This window comes from Eumetopias jubatus, unplaced genomic scaffold (genome assembly GCF_037043125.1).
Source record: "Eumetopias jubatus isolate StellerSeaLion01/CBP00866 unplaced genomic scaffold, mEumJub1_p1.0 scaffold_10, whole genome shotgun sequence".
NCBI classification, from domain to species: Eukaryota; Metazoa; Chordata; class Mammalia; order Carnivora; family Otariidae; genus Eumetopias; species Eumetopias jubatus.
Genome location: NW_028274816.1, coordinates 52,949,832 through 52,968,319, shown reverse-complemented (window position 1 = coordinate 52,968,319; position 18,488 = coordinate 52,949,832). Strand labels below are relative to the sequence as shown.

At 59.6% G+C, this 18,488-nt stretch overlaps 1 protein-coding gene and 2 long non-coding RNA genes across 8 annotated transcripts in view; 2 read left to right on the top strand and 1 right to left on the bottom strand.

Moving 5' to 3' along the window:
- LIPE (lipase E, hormone sensitive type) lies at positions 1-15,820 on the bottom strand. Of its 4 annotated transcripts, none has more exons than XM_028087907.2 (10): positions 15,733-15,820; positions 8,033-8,568; positions 5,794-5,884; positions 5,532-5,677; positions 5,140-5,325; positions 4,664-4,958; positions 3,679-3,906; positions 3,281-3,457; positions 823-1,244; positions 1-452 (listed from the first exon to the last, which is right to left on the bottom strand). In XM_028087907.2, the coding sequence occupies exons 2-10, from the start codon at positions 8,546-8,548 to the stop codon at positions 231-233; spliced, it is 2,283 nt and encodes a 760-aa protein (XP_027943708.1). In that variant the 5' UTR covers positions 8,549-8,568; positions 15,733-15,820; the 3' UTR covers positions 1-230. The 4 variants fall into 4 exon arrangements, with proteins under 4 accessions (XP_027943708.1, XP_027943704.1, XP_027943706.1 ...); XM_028087903.2 differs by lacking the exon at positions 15,733-15,820 and adding an exon at positions 15,245-15,450; XM_028087905.2 differs by lacking the exon at positions 15,733-15,820 and adding an exon at positions 9,861-9,936.
- On the top strand, positions 4,510-6,068 carry LOC114197076 (uncharacterized). The gene is made up of 3 exons (XR_003606852.2): positions 4,510-4,802; positions 5,155-5,210; positions 5,820-6,068. It is a non-coding gene; the product is annotated as an uncharacterized LOC114197076 (long non-coding RNA).
- The window catches only part of LOC114197077 (uncharacterized), a 59,885-nt gene continuing 56,994 nt past the window's right edge, over positions 15,598-18,488 (top strand). For all 3 annotated transcript variants that reach the window (XR_003606853.2, XR_015769076.1, XR_015769075.1), the window contains exons 1-2: positions 15,598-15,777; positions 16,006-16,800. This is a non-coding gene — a long non-coding RNA (uncharacterized LOC114197077). The remainder of the gene's footprint in view (positions 15,778-16,005; positions 16,801-18,488) is intronic.

The following is an 18,488-nucleotide window of genomic DNA, read 5'->3' as shown; positions in this document are numbered from 1 at the left end:
CCGGCCGTCCTCCCACCTTAAGGCACAGCCTGCCCCTCCCGCGCCTGGCCTGACGGAGAGGCTGGAGGGGATCGGGAGCCCCTCGACCGGGGGTGGGGTTGGGGGGGACGTACCCGCCGCCTAACCGGGGGCGCATTCACCACGGAGGCCGGCTCAGATGGGAACAAGAGGCCTTTAGTGTCGCCCCCCCGCAGCCCCAGCTGCCCGCGTGGCCCGGCTCGGGCTGGGGCTCAGACGGGCTGCGCGGTGGGCGGGGCGGGCTGAGCGAGGATGAGGCGGATGCACTCCACGCACTGCGCGGCCGCCTGCCGTGTCTCGCGGCACAGCGCCGCCAGGCTCAGGAAGCCGTGCGGCAGGTCCTCCACCACGCGCAGCTTCACGGGCTTGCCCAGGCCGCGCAGCCGCCGCGCGAACATGACCGAGTCGTCCAGCATGGGGTCCAGCGCGCAGGCCTGCGGGACGGCGGGGGTGGGGCACGGGGCAGAGGAACGAGGGGAGGGGGGCGGGGAGTGGGAGACTGAGCCTCGGCCCAGCATCTCCGGCCCCCTACCCCCCTAGACCCACCACCTCTTTCCCTTTCCCCGACTGCAGGGCTCCGCAAGATCGCGAGAGGAAATAGCAGCCCTGGTTCCCCTGCAGCCCTCCCGCCCCCGGGCATTCCCTCCTGGTGGCACGCCTCTCCCTTCGGCTGGCAGCCAGGCTACCTTACCCCACCCCCACCCCCACCCCTCCGCTCTCTCGCTCCCGAGCTCCCTTCCGCAGGTGCACCTGGCCCCGCCCGCCCCTGCTCCCCGCCCCGCACTGTCCCAGTCCGGCGCTCACCACAATGTGCACGGGTGGCAGGCTCTGTAGCATGCCGTCAGACGCCAGCAGCGGCGACATGAAGGGGTTCTTGACGATGGGCGAGTCGCAGAGGGGCATCCGGGCGGGGCCCTGGCTGGAACGCCTAGGGTGGAAACCCTCAGGGAAGGCCGCGCGCGCGCTGCAGCCTCTGTCCTTGGTGCTCAGCTCATCCTGTGCCTTAGCGGCCTCGGGTGCGTAGTCTGGGCCAACCAAGAAGTTGACGTCGGAGGGTGTGGAGGGGCCAAGTGTCTCCGCAGACATTGACAGTTCCGGGCTGTTTGACGTTTCAGAGCTGTCCTTTAGGCTCAGGTTGTGTAGGGTCAAGCTCTTGAGGGAGTCTGTGCCCAGCGGGCCCCCGGGCTGGGCCAGGGCTGCCTCAGACACGCTGCGCCGCATTGGCTCTGCAAGAGGAGCAGGGGCAGGTGGCCAGTGGGGGCCACAGATCAGCCTGGCTCTGTGGACTGGGTGTGTGAGTGGCGGGCAGGAGAGGTCAGGCGGGAGGGCAGTGGCCTCTGCAGGAGGAGCTGCGCGCTAGGGCTGTGGAGGCCGAGTGTTCCCCCCCAGACTCCCGTCCTCGGAGATGGGTGGGGAGCCACAGGTGCCCCAGGCTGCAACTCCAAGGGGGAGGTGGGAGGAGTCACCGTGGAGGGGTGTGTGTGTATGTGTGTGTGTGTGTGTGGTAACCGGGAGGGTGAAATGCAAGTCAGTTTACCTCTGGGAGCCTCAGTTTCCTCCACTGTACAAAGAGGGGATAAAAATAGTCCTTACCTCATAGGAGGTGGTGAGGACTCGGGATGAGGCACTGCTGCCCCCTGGGAGGTCACACACTATCCTCATGTTTTATTACTAGGCCCGGTGCCTCGTTCCAGCTGCCTCCCTGACCCCAGCCCGAGGCCCAGCCAACCTGTGAGGGCCACTCAACACAGAGGGTGTCAACAGTGGAATAGTGAGCAGGCCACGTTCACAGGGAGCTAAAGAGAGTCTTGGGAGCCTATTCGATCCCCAGGGATCCCACACCTGCAGCCACACAGATCTGCTCCCCACATTCCTTCATGTTCTTTAGTTTTATCCCTTACCTTTGAGCGACCCGACAAGCAAGTGCCCCGCTGAGGCCAAAGACACGCTTCGGGCTGCGTGGAATGCCCACCTGAGCCTCCGCTCCATTAATCTGATCCGACCTATGCTACTTACCACTGGGGCCACGACCCTGCCTTTTGCAGGTATCTTTTCTTTTTTAACTCGTCTATATAAATCCACGAAGGCAAGATGCAAGACGATGTGAGAGTAACTGCATAAGTGCCCCGTGACCCAAGAGGGTCACCGGAATGGAACCAGTGAGGGGAGTCACGGGGCGCAGCCTGTCAGGGGTGCCGGCATCTGCTAGGAGCACCTACTGGGTGTCGGGTTTGTGCTGGGTGCTTGGCACAAATAGTTGCATGAAGTCCTTATAACAACCTAATGAGGCAGGTCCTCTTACCATCCTCATTTCATGGAGGAGCAAAGCAAGGCTCACAGATAGGGTACCTGGCCCCCATCACCCCGTAGGTTGCTCGACTGTGGGCCTCTAGGGACTGTACCTGTCACCTCTAACCTTTAGGGAAAGCCCCAGTGTTCAATGGTCCACGGTTCAAATCCCTTTTGTTTTTGTGTGTATTTGCATCCATTTGAATATCCTAAAATTTAAAAAGTTAAAGTAAGACACACTCAGTTGGAATAATTTTCTGAATAGGAATGGTATCTGTCTTCTTCTGAACACGCACTATTATTCAGAAAATACTGTTGGCTTGCTGGAGATAGAAAATGAGCTGGCTGTACTTTAAAATCATTAAAATGTTAAAAAAAAATTGTGGGGAAAAAATAGATCCCTGGATGTTGGTGATTTTTGGCTGCATGAGGATCCTGCCCTGCCCGAGGCTGGAAATCTCTCCCACTGACCGAGGTCTGTGCAGTCAGTCTGCTGATCCCTCCGACCCCAGGCTCCTAGGCCAGCCCCCGGAGTGGGGCATTACCCCCATGTGTCTCTGTTAAAAGTCTGGGAAGAATCTAGGAGGGCTGGACTCCCCCCCCTGAGGGCCCAAGGGATTTGAGTGGCATTCTTGGGATCAAAAATTGGCACATGTGGCAGGCCTTCTGAGTTATTTCCTGGGGTTCCTTTCTGGGATGGGCTGTTTGCAAGGCTACCCCCTATAGTTCCTAGGAGTTCTGAGATGACCTGGCGGACCAGAAGTCCTGGAAATTCTAGGATGTGGAGTGTCGTGGAAAAGCAAGGCTGTGTGGTAGTCCCCAGGGCTAAATAGGGGGTTAGAGCCAGAAGGTGATCTCTGCTTCCCTGAGCACCCGAGGACACAGCCACTCGCCTCCCCCCAGGACGTTCGGTGTATCCGGCTGTCCCTGCTGTCCACCCCGAGTGGGTGTGTGAGGGGAGGGCTTCACTCACCTGCCGTGGGCACTGAGTTCGTGTGGGACTTGTGCCCACTCAGGTCTAGGAAGGAGTGGAGCCAGGAGGAGGCGCCCACGCGGAGGTCTCGGAAGAGCAGGGCTGTGTCCCGCCGCACCAGCCCCATCACGCCCAGTGCCTTCTGGTCTGAGTCCGAGTGCTCCTCTGTCTCCCCACCTGTGGAGTATGTGTGGAGGGCTGAGGCCCAGTCTCAACACCTGGAACGTCAGGCCTCGGTGCCCCCGGGGACCCAAGGATTTCTGATGGCTTCAGTGGGGACCAGGAGTCTCAGATTTCCTCTCCCGAGCCCCGGGAGACTGGGCGCCAGCCCCCATCCCTGCAGGACTCCAGCATCCAAGTCCCCCCCAGGCCTCCAGCTGTGTGTGTGGCGGCCTTACCAGCATAGGCGCTGACACACTTGGTGAGCACGCTGAGGGGCAGCAGGGGGTCCATGAGGCTCAGAAGGCGGGAGGGCGAGGCGGTAGATTGTAGCATCGTGGCTGGGTAAGCTGCCATGATGCCATCTGGCACCCGCACCCCGTAGGCTGCTGCCCGGAGGGACACGGTGAAGCAGAGGTTCCCACCTGCGCTGTCCCCTGCGAGGCATATCCGTTCCCCTGTTGAGCCTGGGTTGGAGGGGGCTTTGGTCAGCCTGGCAGGGAGGAGCTCAAGCTCTGAGCCAGGAGCACTGGACTCTCAGAGGTGGGGTATGGGGGCCCCAGTCCCAAGGTCTAGCCAACAGCAATTTTAGAGATTGGTAAACTGAGGCAGGGGTTTGGGGGACAGTGGTCGGGGATCAGGCAGACTGAGGATGTGGAGATCAGGAGGCTCTGGGAAGCTTGAGAGGCTGGAGGTCAGAAACAAGGGGGACAGGTGGTGGGAAAGGGGAGACCAGGGCCCATTTCGGGAGGGAGGGGCAGCTGAGGCCTGGAGATGGAAGGGCGGGGTTCAGCTGACCATACAAAAGAGCCACATTCCTGTGCCCTGGGGCACGCCCCCACCTTGCCCTGTGCCTCTGGAGAGGTCAGAAGCAGGAGGTCAGAGGAGCTGGAAGAATGGTCTGGAGCGTGGGCCGGGAGGCTGGCAGTGCAGGACAGGGGGTGGAGAAACAGGAGAGAAAAGGTCCTCGGGGATGGAGAGGTGGGGGGATGGGGTGTCAGGGCTAGAGTGGGGGGGGCAGGAAGCAGAAGGAGGAAGTGGTTGAGACGGAAGGTCTGGAGAGCAGTGGGGCAGGAGGGGGTAAACAGGTGGCAGAGAGCTGGGGAGGAGGAGATGGCAAGGGAGGCAGGGGGTGCAAGACTGAGGCCTGAGCTCTCTCTCCCAGTGCAGCACAGGGTGGGGGCAGGAGCAGGGAGCGGGTGACAGTGAGGGGCAGGGGCTCACCGAGGAGGGCACAGTGCTTGACAGCCCAGCAGTAAGCGTAGAAGCACTCCTCCAGCGCTCGGGGGAAGGGGGCCTCGGGGGCCAGGGAGTAGTCGACGGACAGGATGGGGACGCCCAGCTCCTGGGCCCAGCTCTTGAGGTAGGGCTCATGGGATTTGGAGGTCTGGGCCACGAAGCCACCGCCATGGATGTGCACCACCAGGGACTGTGAGCGGGGTGCCTGCTGGGGGCGTGGCCGCAGCTCCAGGCTCCAGGGCCCCTCGGACTTCACCAGGCTGCTGAGCAACTCACTGTCCTGCGGGGGGTGGTGAGGGAGGAGGATCTGGGTGAGGCTGGGGTGGCCTGCCGGGGCCTCACCCCACCAAAGGGATGTGCTCAGAGAGACAGGATGGGGGCGGGGCAGGGGTAAGCACTGAGAGGTGGGAGGGCCTCTGGGGAGTGGGGCTGTTGGTGCTCCTTGGCTCTGTATCTCCTACCTGTCCTTCACGCAGGTCATAGGAGATGAGCCTGACGAGGACCGGCCCGGGGCCCGAGTGGGCCAGAGGAGGTGAGATGGTGACCGTGAGCTTGGGGTCAGCAGTCAGCGGCATTTCAAAGGCCTCTGGTGGCAGACTGAGCAGGCGGCTTACCCTCACCGTAGCTGATGTCATGTTTGCTAGAGACTGGTGGGAGGGAACAGGAGGGGCGCTGGGGAGGAGCTGCTTGCAGCCCCTTGTGCCTCCTCTCCAATCGCCACCCCCTCTACCATCACGCGCTGTCCCAGGCCTGGAGCCCCGCCGAGGCCTGATGTGGCCTGGGATGGGGTCTCTGGGCTCCAGTGTGCCCATCCTGTAACATTGGTGGGGCCTTCATCAGGCCCCCTTCTCACCGATAGCACCTCAATCTCAGTGATATTCCAGAAGGCTTTCCAGAAGTGCACATCTAGGTTCTGTATGATCCGCTCAAACTCCGCGCCGCGCAGCTCTGGGTCGATGGCGAAGCGGCCGCTTGTGAAGAGCGAGCTGGCGGTCACACCTGGGGATTGGCAGGGGTGGTCGGGGGCCCAGTGGGAGTGGGGGCTGGGGGGGTGGAAGAAGGAGGAGGGACAGGAAGGGAGGCGAGTCTGCAGGCAGGATCTGGCCAGGACTCACCAAGGCCTGTTTCGTTGCGCTTATAGTGCTCCCCGAAGGACACCAGCCCGATGGAGATGGTCTGCAGGAACGGCCGGATGGCGGGCGTGAACTGTGGAGAGATGCCGCTGGGTCACCCACTGCCCAGGAGGGACTGGAGGCGGGCAGGGGTGAGGGGCAGAGACGTGGTTTGGGGAGAGACGTGGTCATCCAGCAAACATTTAGTGAGCTCCTACTGTGTGCCAGGCACTGCTCTAGGCGACAGGAAGCAAATAAAGGCATATGTTCGATGTTAAGGAATGCTTCGTGACCAATGCTTTGAAAATTTGAAAAAACAGTAGGTGGAGGGGACACAGACTGACGACTGGGGGTCAGGCTACTTAGATGGGTAACCGGGAGGGTGCTGGAGGAGGAGCAATCCAGAGGAAGTGAGGGAAGGGTGCTCCCTGCAGAGGCCGTGGCAAGTGCAAAGGCTCTGAGGCAGCCTGTGCTTGGCGGGGATAACCTGTGCGGCTGGAGCAGAGTGAATGAGGGGAGAGGGGTGGCAGCCAAGGCCAGGGAAGCAGAGGGGGCTCATGGAGGGCCTGAGGAATGTGGATGTGTTCCAGACGTGGGTGGAGCCATAGAGGGCTGGGAGTAAGGTGATGCAGGGATTTCCTGAAAGTCAGCGAGGACAGAGATGAGGCCAGGCGGATGGGGACCAGTTCCTGGGCGGCAGGAAGACAGACAGGAGATGGTCAGAGACAGACAGGGCCAGAGATCTTGCGGCAGAAAGGCAGCCAAATGGGGAGACAGCATCTGAGGGAGGAGCCAGGCCAGCTAAGAAAAGACAATGGGGAGACAAGATCAGAGAAAAAAAAGCCATAGGAAGCTGGGCAAGGGGCCAGCAGGGTTCTTTTGTTCATTCAACAAATACAGGCCTACATCCTACTTTGTGCTAGGCACTAGGCTTGGGAGCAGGGGGCAGGGGAGGGGGGACCGGGTGCTGAGTTAGAGCCCCATGTGGGAGGCTTCTGCCCTGTGGGGGCTGACATTTTACAGGGGATAGCTGTCCCGTAGCATAGCAGCTGGGCCCTCAGAGAAGAGCTGTCAGGCATGACCTTGCCCCTGGCCAGGGGCCCAGTGGGCCAGAGAGCACAGCGGTGCCTGGCCATTTTGCCTGGAATGCTGGGTTGGGTGGCCACAGGATCACTCTCCGGGGACTCCAAGGTCATGGCCGGGACACAGGGAGGAGCCAGCTGTCCCAGCTGGGCTGATCAATATTTGTGGGGGGTCAGCTTAGGTGAAGGGAAGTTCCCAGGAACACCCAGGCTGCTCTGTGGGAAGCGGGGAAGGAAGGCCGAGAGACTGCCAAGCCCACCTGGGGTGGGGGTGGGGCGGACCCGGAGAGAATCGGGGGGGACTGCAGAGTCGCACAGCTCCAGATACTCCTGCGGGGGGGGTTCCCCGATGTGGGGCTGGGGCCCCGGGGACCCTGCACTGACCTCACACAGGAGCATGTTGGGTCTCTGCTCTGAGTCCCCAGGACCCCCTCCCACCTCCCCCCTCCCCAATTCTGAGCCCCCAAACCACTTTTGCTCTGAGTCCAAAGGCTCCCAGGCTACTTTCCTCTCGGTGTTAAGGTGAATGGTACCCCCCTGGGGGTGGCTGGGGTGGGGCCACCACCAGGTCTCCCTCATGGTCACCAACTCGGAAGTGCTCCTTGGCCTTCCCCATGGCCGGAAAATCCTGAGTCGAGTGAGAGCTCCCGAGGTGAGCCAGAAAGCCCAGGCCGACCGGGGTCCCATGGAGCAGCCGCGACCAGAGTCCCTTGAGCCTCTAAAATGGAGCTAGCCCCCTCCCTCCTGCCCATGCCTCTGGGGGCGGGGTGACTAAATGGGGTGTGCTCTTATAAAGAGGCCTTTGAGAACAGTACTAACCACCCTCCTGAGGGGTCTCAAATGATCTCAGAGGACAGACAGGTCACTGCAAAGAGTGGACAAATCTGAGTGTGGGGATCCTGGCGCAAAGAGCTATGCAAGTTAACGATGTCTTACTACACGGTGGAATCGACACAGGGGCCACAAGTTTGAGACCCCCCCCCACAACCCCGTGCAGCCGCCTAAGCCCTAGACGGCTTCCCCTTTCTGAATCTACCATCCCCGGAGTCCAGTGATACCACTGTGGTAATCCCACCATGCTGTCGGGCCAGGTAGGGGGGCCACCTGGCACCTTCACTGTGGGTCCGGAGGAGCGGGGCTGGGGGGAGTGGGGGGCTCACCTGGAAGCCCAGACAGCGGCCGTAGAAGCAGCCTTTGTGCAGAGTGACGTACTCGTGCAGGAACTCAGCAATGAGCCCCTCGTCACCCTCGAAGAAGAGCCCCCCGGGCTGGTTGGTGGCCAGCAGGCGCTGGGCATAGTAGGCTAGGGCACGGAGCTGGGTGAGGGCGGCCAGGTAGGCCTCGAGTTCCGCCAGGTTGTGGCTGGTGCGGAAGAAGATGCTCCGGCGGTTGGAGGCCACGTAGCGGGATTTGTGCAGCAGGTGCGCCAGGCAGCAGCGGGCCGTGTGCACCAGGCTGCGGTACCCGTTGGCCGGCGTCTCGGCGTCCAGGTCGAAGAGGTGCGCCACGCTCAGCAGGCGGCACAGGGCCGGCTCCAGCCCCAGCGCCTGCTCCCGAACCCCCGCGAAGACCCCCGACAGCCGTCGTGCTGTCTCCCCGGGGCCCTGGCTCGAGAAGAAGGCCATGTTGTCTTCTGCCAGAGTCACCAGCGACTGTGTCATCGTGCGCAGGTCCATGCTGTGTGTGAGCCGCGAGGCTGCGGGCGAGTGGGGAGCCCCCATCAGGCAGGGATGGACCCAAGGGTGGAGTCTAGGGCCCCATCCCCTTCCTTTTTCAGACCCAGGAGTCCAGGCCCCAGACTCCTCTTCTCCGTGGTGTCTCCTACGTGGGACTCTTCTTGGTTTCCTAGCTCCACGCCTCTCCTACAACCCCGGAGTCTATCCACCCCTCTGCTTCCTTCCAGGGACCCAAGAATTCAGGTAGCCGTCTCCACTTGGCTCTCCTGGGGCCCAGGACGCTGAGGTTCTCTGAGAGGTGTGGAGCCCAACTAGGTCCCACCTCTCTCAGGACCCAGGGGTTCAGGCCCCCTATCTCACCTCCTTCTCAAGGCCCCAGGCGTCATCACCCACAGGCCCTTCCCCTCCCCCAGTATCTGGGAGAGCTCAGCCCTCAGCCCACCCATTCCCGTCTACCTGATGGTGTCCCAGGATCCTGGTCTCAAGCCCAGTTCTCTTCTGGAACCCAGTTCATAATCCTAGCCTTACTTCAAACTGAGGAGTCAATCCTGCCCCCTCCTGGTCCCTCGGATCTGGCTGTGGAACCCCCTCCAAGCTCCAGCTGCCTCCCTGTTCCTCTGTGGGATCCCCACAAGTCGGTCCCACTGCTCCCCAGCTGGGTCCCCTGGCCTTTGGGCCTCTCCACTTGGCTTAGGCCGCACGGGCCAGCCCCACTACCCTGCCTGGAACAGCTGCCCTCGCCTCTGCCGTTAGCCTTGAGCTCACTCTGCCACACCCACGCTAAGAACTTTCTCAGTTAGTGCTTGCTCACCCCGAGAACCCGACTGCCTCCATTCACGTTTCAACTGTTATCGGTAGCATCCCCATTTTACAGGAGAAACTGAGGCTCAGAGGTGTTCAGTAAGGAGCTGAAGCTTGCATCAAAAGTGGCCGCGCAGAATTCAAACCCACATCTCTGGGTCCAGAGACATTACTTAAATCGCTGGTCTCCCTCCCAGGGCTCTGGAAGCTGGGTTTCCAGCTATGGCCCTCAAAAACTTGCCCTGGACAACGCCCGACTCCCCACACTTCAGGGTCCCTGGTGATCTTCCCTCCGGGGTCCTTGTACTGTCACCCAGGCCCTGGACAAGCTACTGTTGTCCCCCCTTGGTGGAGACGGTGCCCTCTGCTCTGGAGACTCTTCTCTCCTGAAGCCCACTCAGGACCTTGCCTGGCTTCTGCCTCATCCCCCAGAAGGTGTCTCCCCTCCCTTCCAGTACCTGGGGTTTTAAAGCGCGACCCGTTCCTGTCTCTTAGCAGACAGTGCACTCACCCCTCCCAGACCTCTTCTGAGCTCCCCCAGGCTGAGCTGCGGGCTGGGCTAGGGCTGAGAGTGGGGAGTGCCAGCAGAAGCCTGGGGCCATAAACCGGCTGGGAGGGGCAGAGCCTGCCCGGGGTGTGGCCACGGGCCCCACCTCCCACCCAGAAAGGCCTGGGAACCCGCGCGCGCGTTGTAAACACAGCAGGGAGCCCAACTCCCCGCGCCCCCTGCTGGTCCCCGGCCCCCGCTCAAATGCGAGTCCTTGTCCCAGGCTCCTCTGCCTTAGGACCCCGGAGTCCAGGGCCCCAGCGCCTTCCTCGCTTGGATCCAGGAGTCCAGACACTCAACCCCCTCAGTAATTAGAAACTGAGATATCTAGCTCGCCAAGCCTCTTCTCTCTTAGGAGCCAGGAGTCTTAGCCTCAGTGATGGAACAAAGTGTCTCTTCTCACCCAGCCCGGCTGCCCTCCCTCTCCCCAGGGTGGAGCTCAGAGAGCAAAGGCCCAGTGATCTCAGCTCCTGTCCCCCAGGCTGGCCCTGGCACAGGCGGCCCCAGCTATTGGGGGGGGGGAGAGAGGGTAGCCAGCCATGCCTGTCCCTCCCGAGGGCACAAAAGCTGATTAAGGGTGGTGCCAAGCTCAGCTAGGGGTTCTGAGCCACACATGTCCTACTGTGTGGTGTTCCCATACAGGGCACCTGCCACTTACCCTTCACAGGCCATCCTGCTGTGACTGCCATCCCCACCTCACATATGGGAAACTGAGGCTCCAAGAAACACTTTACCTCTGTTATTCCATGTGCTCCTTACCTGGCCAGCTGTTTCTCACCCTTCAGGCCTCCGCTTGTCACCTCCGCACAGAGGCCCTCCCTAACTACTCCTCTCCACCTAAGACACACCCCCATCATTACTTTCTGCCATCAGACTTGCGTTTCTTCCTAGATTTTTACACACTTGCAATTAGACACGTTCATTTACAGGTTTGTTGCTTGTTCCCCCCCAGGGACAGAACCACACTTCACGGAGCTGTGAAGCTGACGTGTAGAGGCGCAGCTCTTTAGGAAAAAGGATATAAAATCACAAATACAAACTTCGGGACAGGGCTTTGGAAGGGGTCTGCACGAATGAGAGGCCCTAAGGTCATTTGCCTGGCTGTAGGTGAATCCTCTGTCTCTCCTCCTTTTTTTTCTTTTTTCTTTTTAAGATTTATTTATTTATTTGAGAGAGAGCACGAGAGGGAAGTAAGAGGGAGAGAGAATCTCCATCAGCCTCCCTGCTGAGGGGGGAGCCTGATGCGGGGCTTGATCTCATGACCCTGAGATCACGACCTGAGCCGAAACCCAGAGTCAGACACTTAACCAGCTGCGCCACCCAGGTGCCCCTATTTCTCCTCTTTGATTATCATGCCCCCTCGGGCAGGGGGGTGGCCCCAGGGCTCATCATGGGATCTGGCACATAATAGGTACTCAGCAAATATTTGAAGACGGAAAGAAAGCGTGAAGAGTCAGAGTGGGGGCAGAAGCAGGTGAATGGGAGCTTGGGAGAGGACCACTGCTCCCCAGGGCAGACAAACAGATGAACAGACAGAGGCCTCTGGAGACAGCACTAAGGCTTGGTGGCCAGGTGAGCCTGGATGGGCGGTGGTGAGGAAGAGGCTGAATCCCAGGCCTTCATGATTCCAGGGCCCTGCTCTTCGCCCTGTTCTAGGCAGCTCCCTGGGGGCTGAGCTGGGTGGAGCTGGGAGGAAGGGATATTGAGGTTGCCCAGAAACTTGCCAAGAATCTCAGGCAGAGGGCACTGGGGCAGAGGGAGGCGCCCAAGGCCCATGGGCAACAACTGGGGTAGAGGTAGGACCCAGGGGGGTCTTGCTGCCTGGCGCCAGCCCTTTGCCCTAAAGAACCACAGGACAGCCAGACTCAGCCTGGATTCTGGCCCCTGGGGACTGAGCAGGGGTGAGAAGGGAAGCAAGCTCAGGGAGGATGGAGGAGCAAGGACCAGCTCTGAGGCCTGGGAGGGACAAGGGCTTCTGAAGGGGAGAGGCCTGCGGCGCAGATGCATGCCAGGCACTGTAACTCATTTCATCCTCTCCACAGCCCAGGGGCTAGGGACCGTCACCACCCCTTCTGGCAGTGGAGAGAAGTGAGATGCCGAGGAAGACGGGGCCGCCCACGGTCACAGGACCCGCTAGGATGGCTCAGCCGGTCTCTGCAGAGTTTCTGCAGTGTGGGGGGGCTCCTGCTCTCCATCAGGTCTCAGCTGCCCGCTTTCTGGGTGGTCAGGTGTGAGTGTCTTGGAGGCTCACACACAAATTTACATATGTATGTGGGTACATGTCATGCATAGTGTTTGCCTGGCCTGTGTTTGTGGGTGGGTGATATTTTCTCCCCAGTCTGTGCGTTTGTACGTTTCTCCGTACGTCTGAGGGCATGTGCGTGTGTGTGTGTCACGGCCCCCGTACGTCTGAGGGCATGTGCGTGTGTGTGTGTCACGGCCCCCGTACGTCTGAGGGCATGTGCGTGTGTGTGTGTCACGGCCCCCGTACGTCTGAGGGCATGTGCGTGTGTGTGTGTCACGGCCCCCGTACGTCTGAGGGCATGTGCGTGTGTGTGTGTCACGGCCCCCGTACGTCTGAGGGCATGTGCGTATGTGTGTGTCACGGCCCCTGTACGTCTGAGGGCATGTGCGGATGTGTGTTTGTGTTCTTCTTGGCCCGTGAGATTGCACGGGCAGGTGTTTGTGTGTGTATGGACGTATACACTCATTATCTGTGTGCACCCGGGTGTGTGTGTGTGGGGGGCACTTCTTACTCTCATCCAATGCATCACAAAGTTCTCTCTACTCTGCCTGCCCCCGCAGAAACCTCTGGAATCTGGCCCTTCTCCCACTTCCACTAACCCCTCATCTAGAGGATTTTAACAAGTCTTTATGTGTCTCTGATTTTGCCCCCTTCAATGTCTTTTCCACATAGCAGCCAGAGGATTTTTCTAGAACTTCAGTCTGGTCACACAATCCTAACCCTGCAACAGCCCCCATCCTTTGCTCTCAGGATAAAGCCCCAAATCCTAGACATGGCCGCCCAAACCAGGTGCTATCTGGGCCCCCTGCCCACCCAGCTCCCTAATCCTCCCCTCCCTTGCTGAGCTCCCTCTGTGCTGTAATAAGCCACTTCCTTGGGCCTCAAGGTCTCTGCCTGAGCTGTCCCCTTTGCCTCCCTGCCCCCCTTGCCCAGCAGTCAGCACTTGCTCATCCTTGGGTCCAATGTCACCTTCCTGGGAAGCCTCCCTCTTACATTTTCTCAGGACTTTCCCTCTTGTATTTGCCAGTTTACAATTATATCTGATTTGTGGGATTATTTGATTGATATCTGTGTCCCCAGCTCAAATGTGAGTCTGTCCTCACCACTAAGAGTCCAGGCCTGACACAAGTAAATGCTCAGTGAATGTCTGCTGAACGAATCTGTGAGACTGGAGCTTTCTGGGCCCACAGTCAAGGTGGGGGCACAGAGCAGGTTTGAGTTCACACACCCCTGCCCTCAGGAGGTTGGGTTGGCCATCTCTCTGCCCTCACCTGCCAGGTAAGGAAGCCCAGGTGACCTTGCTCCTTCAGAGCCTCAGCATCAGCATCTCGGAAATGGGGAGATCATAATGACACTAGAGTCATTGGTTCCAGACAAGATCAAACTGATGACTAGGACTGCTCCAGCCAGCCTGGATGTCCTTGGGGCAGGGGCAGGGTCTGATTCACCCTAATGAGATGTGGCACCAGGGCAGAGTCTCAGGAAATGACAGGTGGATCTCAGAGTTTAGTGGAATGAGCCTTTGTGAGTAGGTGGGCCCTTGGGTTTGTGGGTGGGACTGGCTCAGCCCTGTGCAAGGCACCCCACCCAAGAGGATTCTGACTCCTCATGACAAGCCTAAGGCAGCATTATTATTATTATCCCAGTGTTACAGTTTGAACATTCCTTCACTTACTAATTCAATAAATACCTGAGTGCCTCTGTGCCTGGCATATCAGGCTATGAAAATGTGGGGTAAACAAGGCAGACACGGGCCCCTTCTTAGGGAACTCACTGCCTAATGGGGAGTAATAGTAATCATAACCTCCACCTCTCAGGCAGACTTGCTGTGTACCAGTATCCAACGTGCTACACTCATTCAAACCTCACAACAGCCCTACGAGTCAGGGAGTCCTATCATTCTGCCCATTTTACAGCTCAGAAAGTTCAGACAGGGATAGAAGAAGCCTGTTGCCCAGTGTACCACGGTTTATGACCCCAGGAAACAGGCGACCAACGCCCACATTTTTAACTTTGGTCTGTACTGCCTCTGGGCACACTGTCCTGCTCATGAGGCTGTGTCTGGCAGTATGACAGTGAATGCCCTCAGGTCCCAGCCTGAGCTCTGAGCCTGTCTGAGTCTGCGTGTGTGCGTGTGTGCAAGTGTGCGTGTACTTGTGTATAGCCAACTCCAGTTCTGTCTTTGGCTAATGATGTTGCCTAAGGCAGAGAGGACAATGGGCTTGGGGTCTCTAGGGTCTGGGGGCTACATCAGTTTCTTCACAGGAACTTCCCATTGGTCCTCACTTGGCTTCACAAATACTCATCACCTAGCAAGGACTTAATGTGCGGTCCTGCCTGGGGCTTGCAATATCTCTGTTGGTCTGTCAGTCTTTCTCCAGCTTGCTGAGATCTGTAAATAATATAACACCTTAGGAACCCAGTTGACAGCCCTCCCTTCTTTGTGCCAGGGAGGGTGTGGTGGTCTGAAGCCTATCCAGGGCTCCCTATTCCTAAAAAGAGTGGGGGTCAGGAAGTTAGGCCCCAGTGGTGCTGGGCTGAAGCAGGGAGGCTGACAAGGAACCGGAGGCACGGATTGTACGAAGGATGGGAGGATGGACTGTTTTGAGCCATACTGGCCCTGGGGCATTTCCTACTACGAGGCACCCCTTCCTCCTACTTTTTCCTGACAGTGAATGCTCTCGAAACTTCCTCTCTGAGCAATAGTTTCTAAACCTCTCCATTACCCTCTCATGAGTGCTGGGGCCCTGAAAACCGGCGCTTGAACCATTTCCCCGGTAGGAAACACTGAAGCCAGGAATTGCCCCACGGTCACACAGCGAGTACGGAGCCGGACCGGGAACTCTAGTCTTGGGGACTCGCATTCTGGACACTTCCCAAGTCGTTACTGGGGCGTCCTGTAGTCTCTATGCTGAGGGTAATATTCCACTCTCACATCACCCATTCTCACAATGGATCATCCCCGCATCCCCTCGCAGGGCGGCAATGGGCCAGCCCACGGGCTCCCCCACTTCTCGGGGCAGTGGGTCCGTCCACTCAGTCCCCAGTTCCCCGCAGGATGTCCAAGGTTCCTTCCGTTCTGCTGCCGGCCCCGCGCGCTCACCTTTGGTTTTGTTTTTTCGCCACCGCCGGCGGCTACGACTCTTGGACCCCTCTTTGGCCCTCTTCGAGGCCAGGGCCCCATCGGCCCTGGCTGCCCCGCTTTCCCAGCCAGACTCCATCAATTCTCCGCGGTCCCCACGCGGGGGCCGATTACAGCCGCCAGGCCCCGCCGGGAGAGCCAATCCTCGTCGCACACCACCACCGGGCCCCCATATCACCCAATCCTGGGCTTGCTCCTCTCTGGATCCCGCCCTCTGAGCAATCCGGGCCTCACTCCACTGCCGGGTCCCGCCCCCAAACCCAGGGGCCTAAAGCCTGGCCCCGCCTCCTCGCACACTTTAAAGGGCCCGTGACCAACGAAAATGCAGCCCTGGAGGCGGCGAGAAGTGTCCTTCGGGCAGGACTAGTGGGGACTCCCGCGGGGGTCACCCCAGAAGGGAAGCCTCGATCTTCTCACGTGCTGACTCTCAGCCTCACTTTCCCACTCACCTTCCCAAGTAGGAATCCCCTAGAACGCGACCCGGCCCGCCTGCGGTAAGGGGAAAGCGGGGCGCCTTTGAGCCTCCGCCTCGGCGGGGTGGGGGGGGCGGGCGGGGTGGGCCAGGTCCACCGGCAATTCAAAGCCGGGGCGGGGCGACAGCACTGGAGGCGTGGCTCTGCCTGCGAGCTGTAGGAGAAGGAAGCCCCGCCTTCTTCCTGCCTTATTCGTCCTATTGCTCTCTTTCTCAGGATTCTTTTCTCTGCTTTCTCCCTCTCTCCCAGGGAATGGAAGGGCGGGGTAAGGAGAATGCTCGGCGCCTGCGCACTAGCCCGAAGCCGCGGATCGGCCCGTCGAGAGCGACGGTAGAGGGCCTGGCGCGTGCCTGCGAAAAGGCGGGAGACGGAAGGGGCTCGAGGCTCGCGCATGCGCACACAGTCAACTGCGGACGGAGCGTCGGAGGAGAGGTTACCGCGTTGGTGTGTGGAACGCCTCCCTTGAGACTGGGTTCTGGAGCCTACTGAAATAGCTCTTTATCCTCAGCGCCAGAAAAAAAAGACCTCAAACCCTCCCTTTCCGTCCTGCCCCTCCTCTCAGCCGAGGCCACCATTGCCGGCCCTTCCGGAGCCCCTCAGCTTCTGGACTGGGGCTGCCTTGCCTCCCCTCAGGCTGCTTCAACAACTAGCCCCTCATTCCACGGACGAGACTTTGCGTGCCCCCTTCGGCCCGAGCGCTGTGGAGCTGGAGCCTGCCCTCCCCCAGGGGCACCATGGCCTGCGTCAGAGGGGGAAGCAGCGCTGGCGGCTTAGCGGAGTCCCGGGCCCGGCCCGCTCCGATACTGCTCCCCGCAACTCTCCCTTCGTCCAGCCTCAACCTTGCCCGAGACTTCGGCAGACCCCGCAGCCCCTCTCCCACGCCACCCTTCCTGAGAACACAACCCCCAGGCCACCGAGCCTGGCTGGACTGGAGGCGGCCTGGCAGGGGAACAAGTGCCTCCCTGCCCGCCCGGGGCGACCTGGAGAGCTCAAGGATCCCCGAGGCCCGATGTTCCACCTAGTGGGGATGGAAACGCCGCGAGGGTAAGGGTTTACGGGTAGCACCAGGTGGCTGGTGCCTAAGGCAGAGGGTGCCCCAGGGCTGTGAGTTTGGGGACCGATGAATGAATACTGGCGGGGCTTGGGGGTGGGTGGGAGCTACTCTCTTTTCCTGGCCCGAAGCCCAGAGCCCTGTCCCACTTCTGTCTGATTTCCCCCAAATCCTCCGTGGGGAGGCAGCCTGGTGCAGGGAAGAAGTCACAGCCTGGCTCTGCCACTCCCGATATCAGCCCTGCCTCCTGCAAGGCCTTTACGTCTCCAGGCCTCAGCCTCCTCATCTATCAAATGGGGCTGTTGATCTTTGGAAGGACTGGTGAGGGATCCCCAGAGCCAACCTGACATACTGGCGGTCCTTAGTTCCTCTTGACTGAACGAATGACTGTCTCTGGGAGGCTCGCTCATTTCCTCCCGCCTCAAACTCACCTGTGTCCCTGTAGTGTCTGTGATTCTGGCTGCCAGTTTTCTTCCCGTGTGCTGATATCCCACCATACCCTGATGCTGCTTCATGTTTCCCCTTGAAGGCCAGCTTCTTTCCCTGGGCCACTGTTCCACCCCTCTTGGGTGATGAATTGCCCTTTAATGGAGACCCCACATCTGGTTCTGAGTCAGAATCTGTGACCCACTCGTAAAACGTCCTCCGCTCTGAGGCTCGTCGCTGTGTGGATGCTTGGTGTAGTTTTGAGAGAAATCCCCACTCAGTCGAAGATCTCAGCTGGGATTTGGCTCCTCGGACTGGAACTCTTTGCTGGGCTGTAGGGTCTGACTGTCTCAGTCTCTCTTGGGATGTAGATTCAGTCTGGGCAGGTGATCCATTTTTGCATCCAGGTCTAGGCTCGGCTGGAGGTGTTAATCCAGCTTCTTGTTGATCTGGAGGTTGCTGCACTGGGCCAGGTCCTGGCTGGGCAACATGTGCCTCTCTCAATTCTGGTTCCTGTTGAGTTTCAGATTCTTTTCCTGGCCCAGGTCCCTGCTGGAAGGCAGCTTCCTGTTGAGAGGAGGGTACCCGGTGCACGGCAGGTGATTGCTGTGGTGCAGGCTCCTGCGGGGCAGGAAGTTCCTGCTGCAAACCTGAATTTTGTGGGGTGCTAGGTTCCTGCTGGGATTCAGCTTCATGTTGGGCAAGGGGCTCCTGCTGAGTGAGGGGTCTTTGCTGTCGATCGGGCTCCTGCTGAGTACTGGGTCCCTGATGAGTCTTAGATGCTGGCTGGGGTGTGGCTGTCACTTTTGGCCCAGGCTCTGGCTGGGTGATGTGTGTCTGGGGTGGCTTAGGTTCCAAGTCAGGCCTAGACACTGACTTAGAACCTGGCTCCACTGTTGTTACTTCCCTCTCGGGAGGTGTTGCTCTCCCAGGTTTCATCCTTCTGGGCCCCCAAGGCCTTTTTTGTCACAGACCCCTCATTGATTCCTCATAATGGCACCTCCCTTTGGATTCCACTCCTTCATCCTGGCATTCCTGGTCTTCCTTTTTAAGGCAGTTGCAAGTGGCACTGCTGACCTCCACTCCTGTGCCTCTTGCTGTGGGAGGAGGGATTAGGAACGGGAGGAGGCTGTGTGCCCAGCACTCTCCTACCAGAGGGGAGGGGCTTGCCCTCTTGTGTCATAAATAGGACCCCACCCACTTACCACTCAGTTAAAGTGTTTTTTCTCTTAAGGCAAGCAACCTAATTTAGTCC

Bases quoted from the DNA above. Each gene is read 5' to 3' on its own strand.
- LIPE (XM_028087903.2), bottom strand. From the start codon at position 15,362: ATGGAGTCTGGCTGGGAAAGCGGGGCAGCCAGGGCCGATGGGGCCCTG. The intron at 5,326-5,531 runs GTGAGAAGGGGG...CCCTCCCACCAG, and splicing joins CTGAGATTGAGGTGCTATCG to TCTCTAGCAAACATGACATC. The intron at 1,245-3,280 runs GTGAGTGAAGCC...CTCCTCTTGCAG, and splicing joins GAACTCAGTGCCCACGGCAG to AGCCAATGCGGCGCAGCGTG.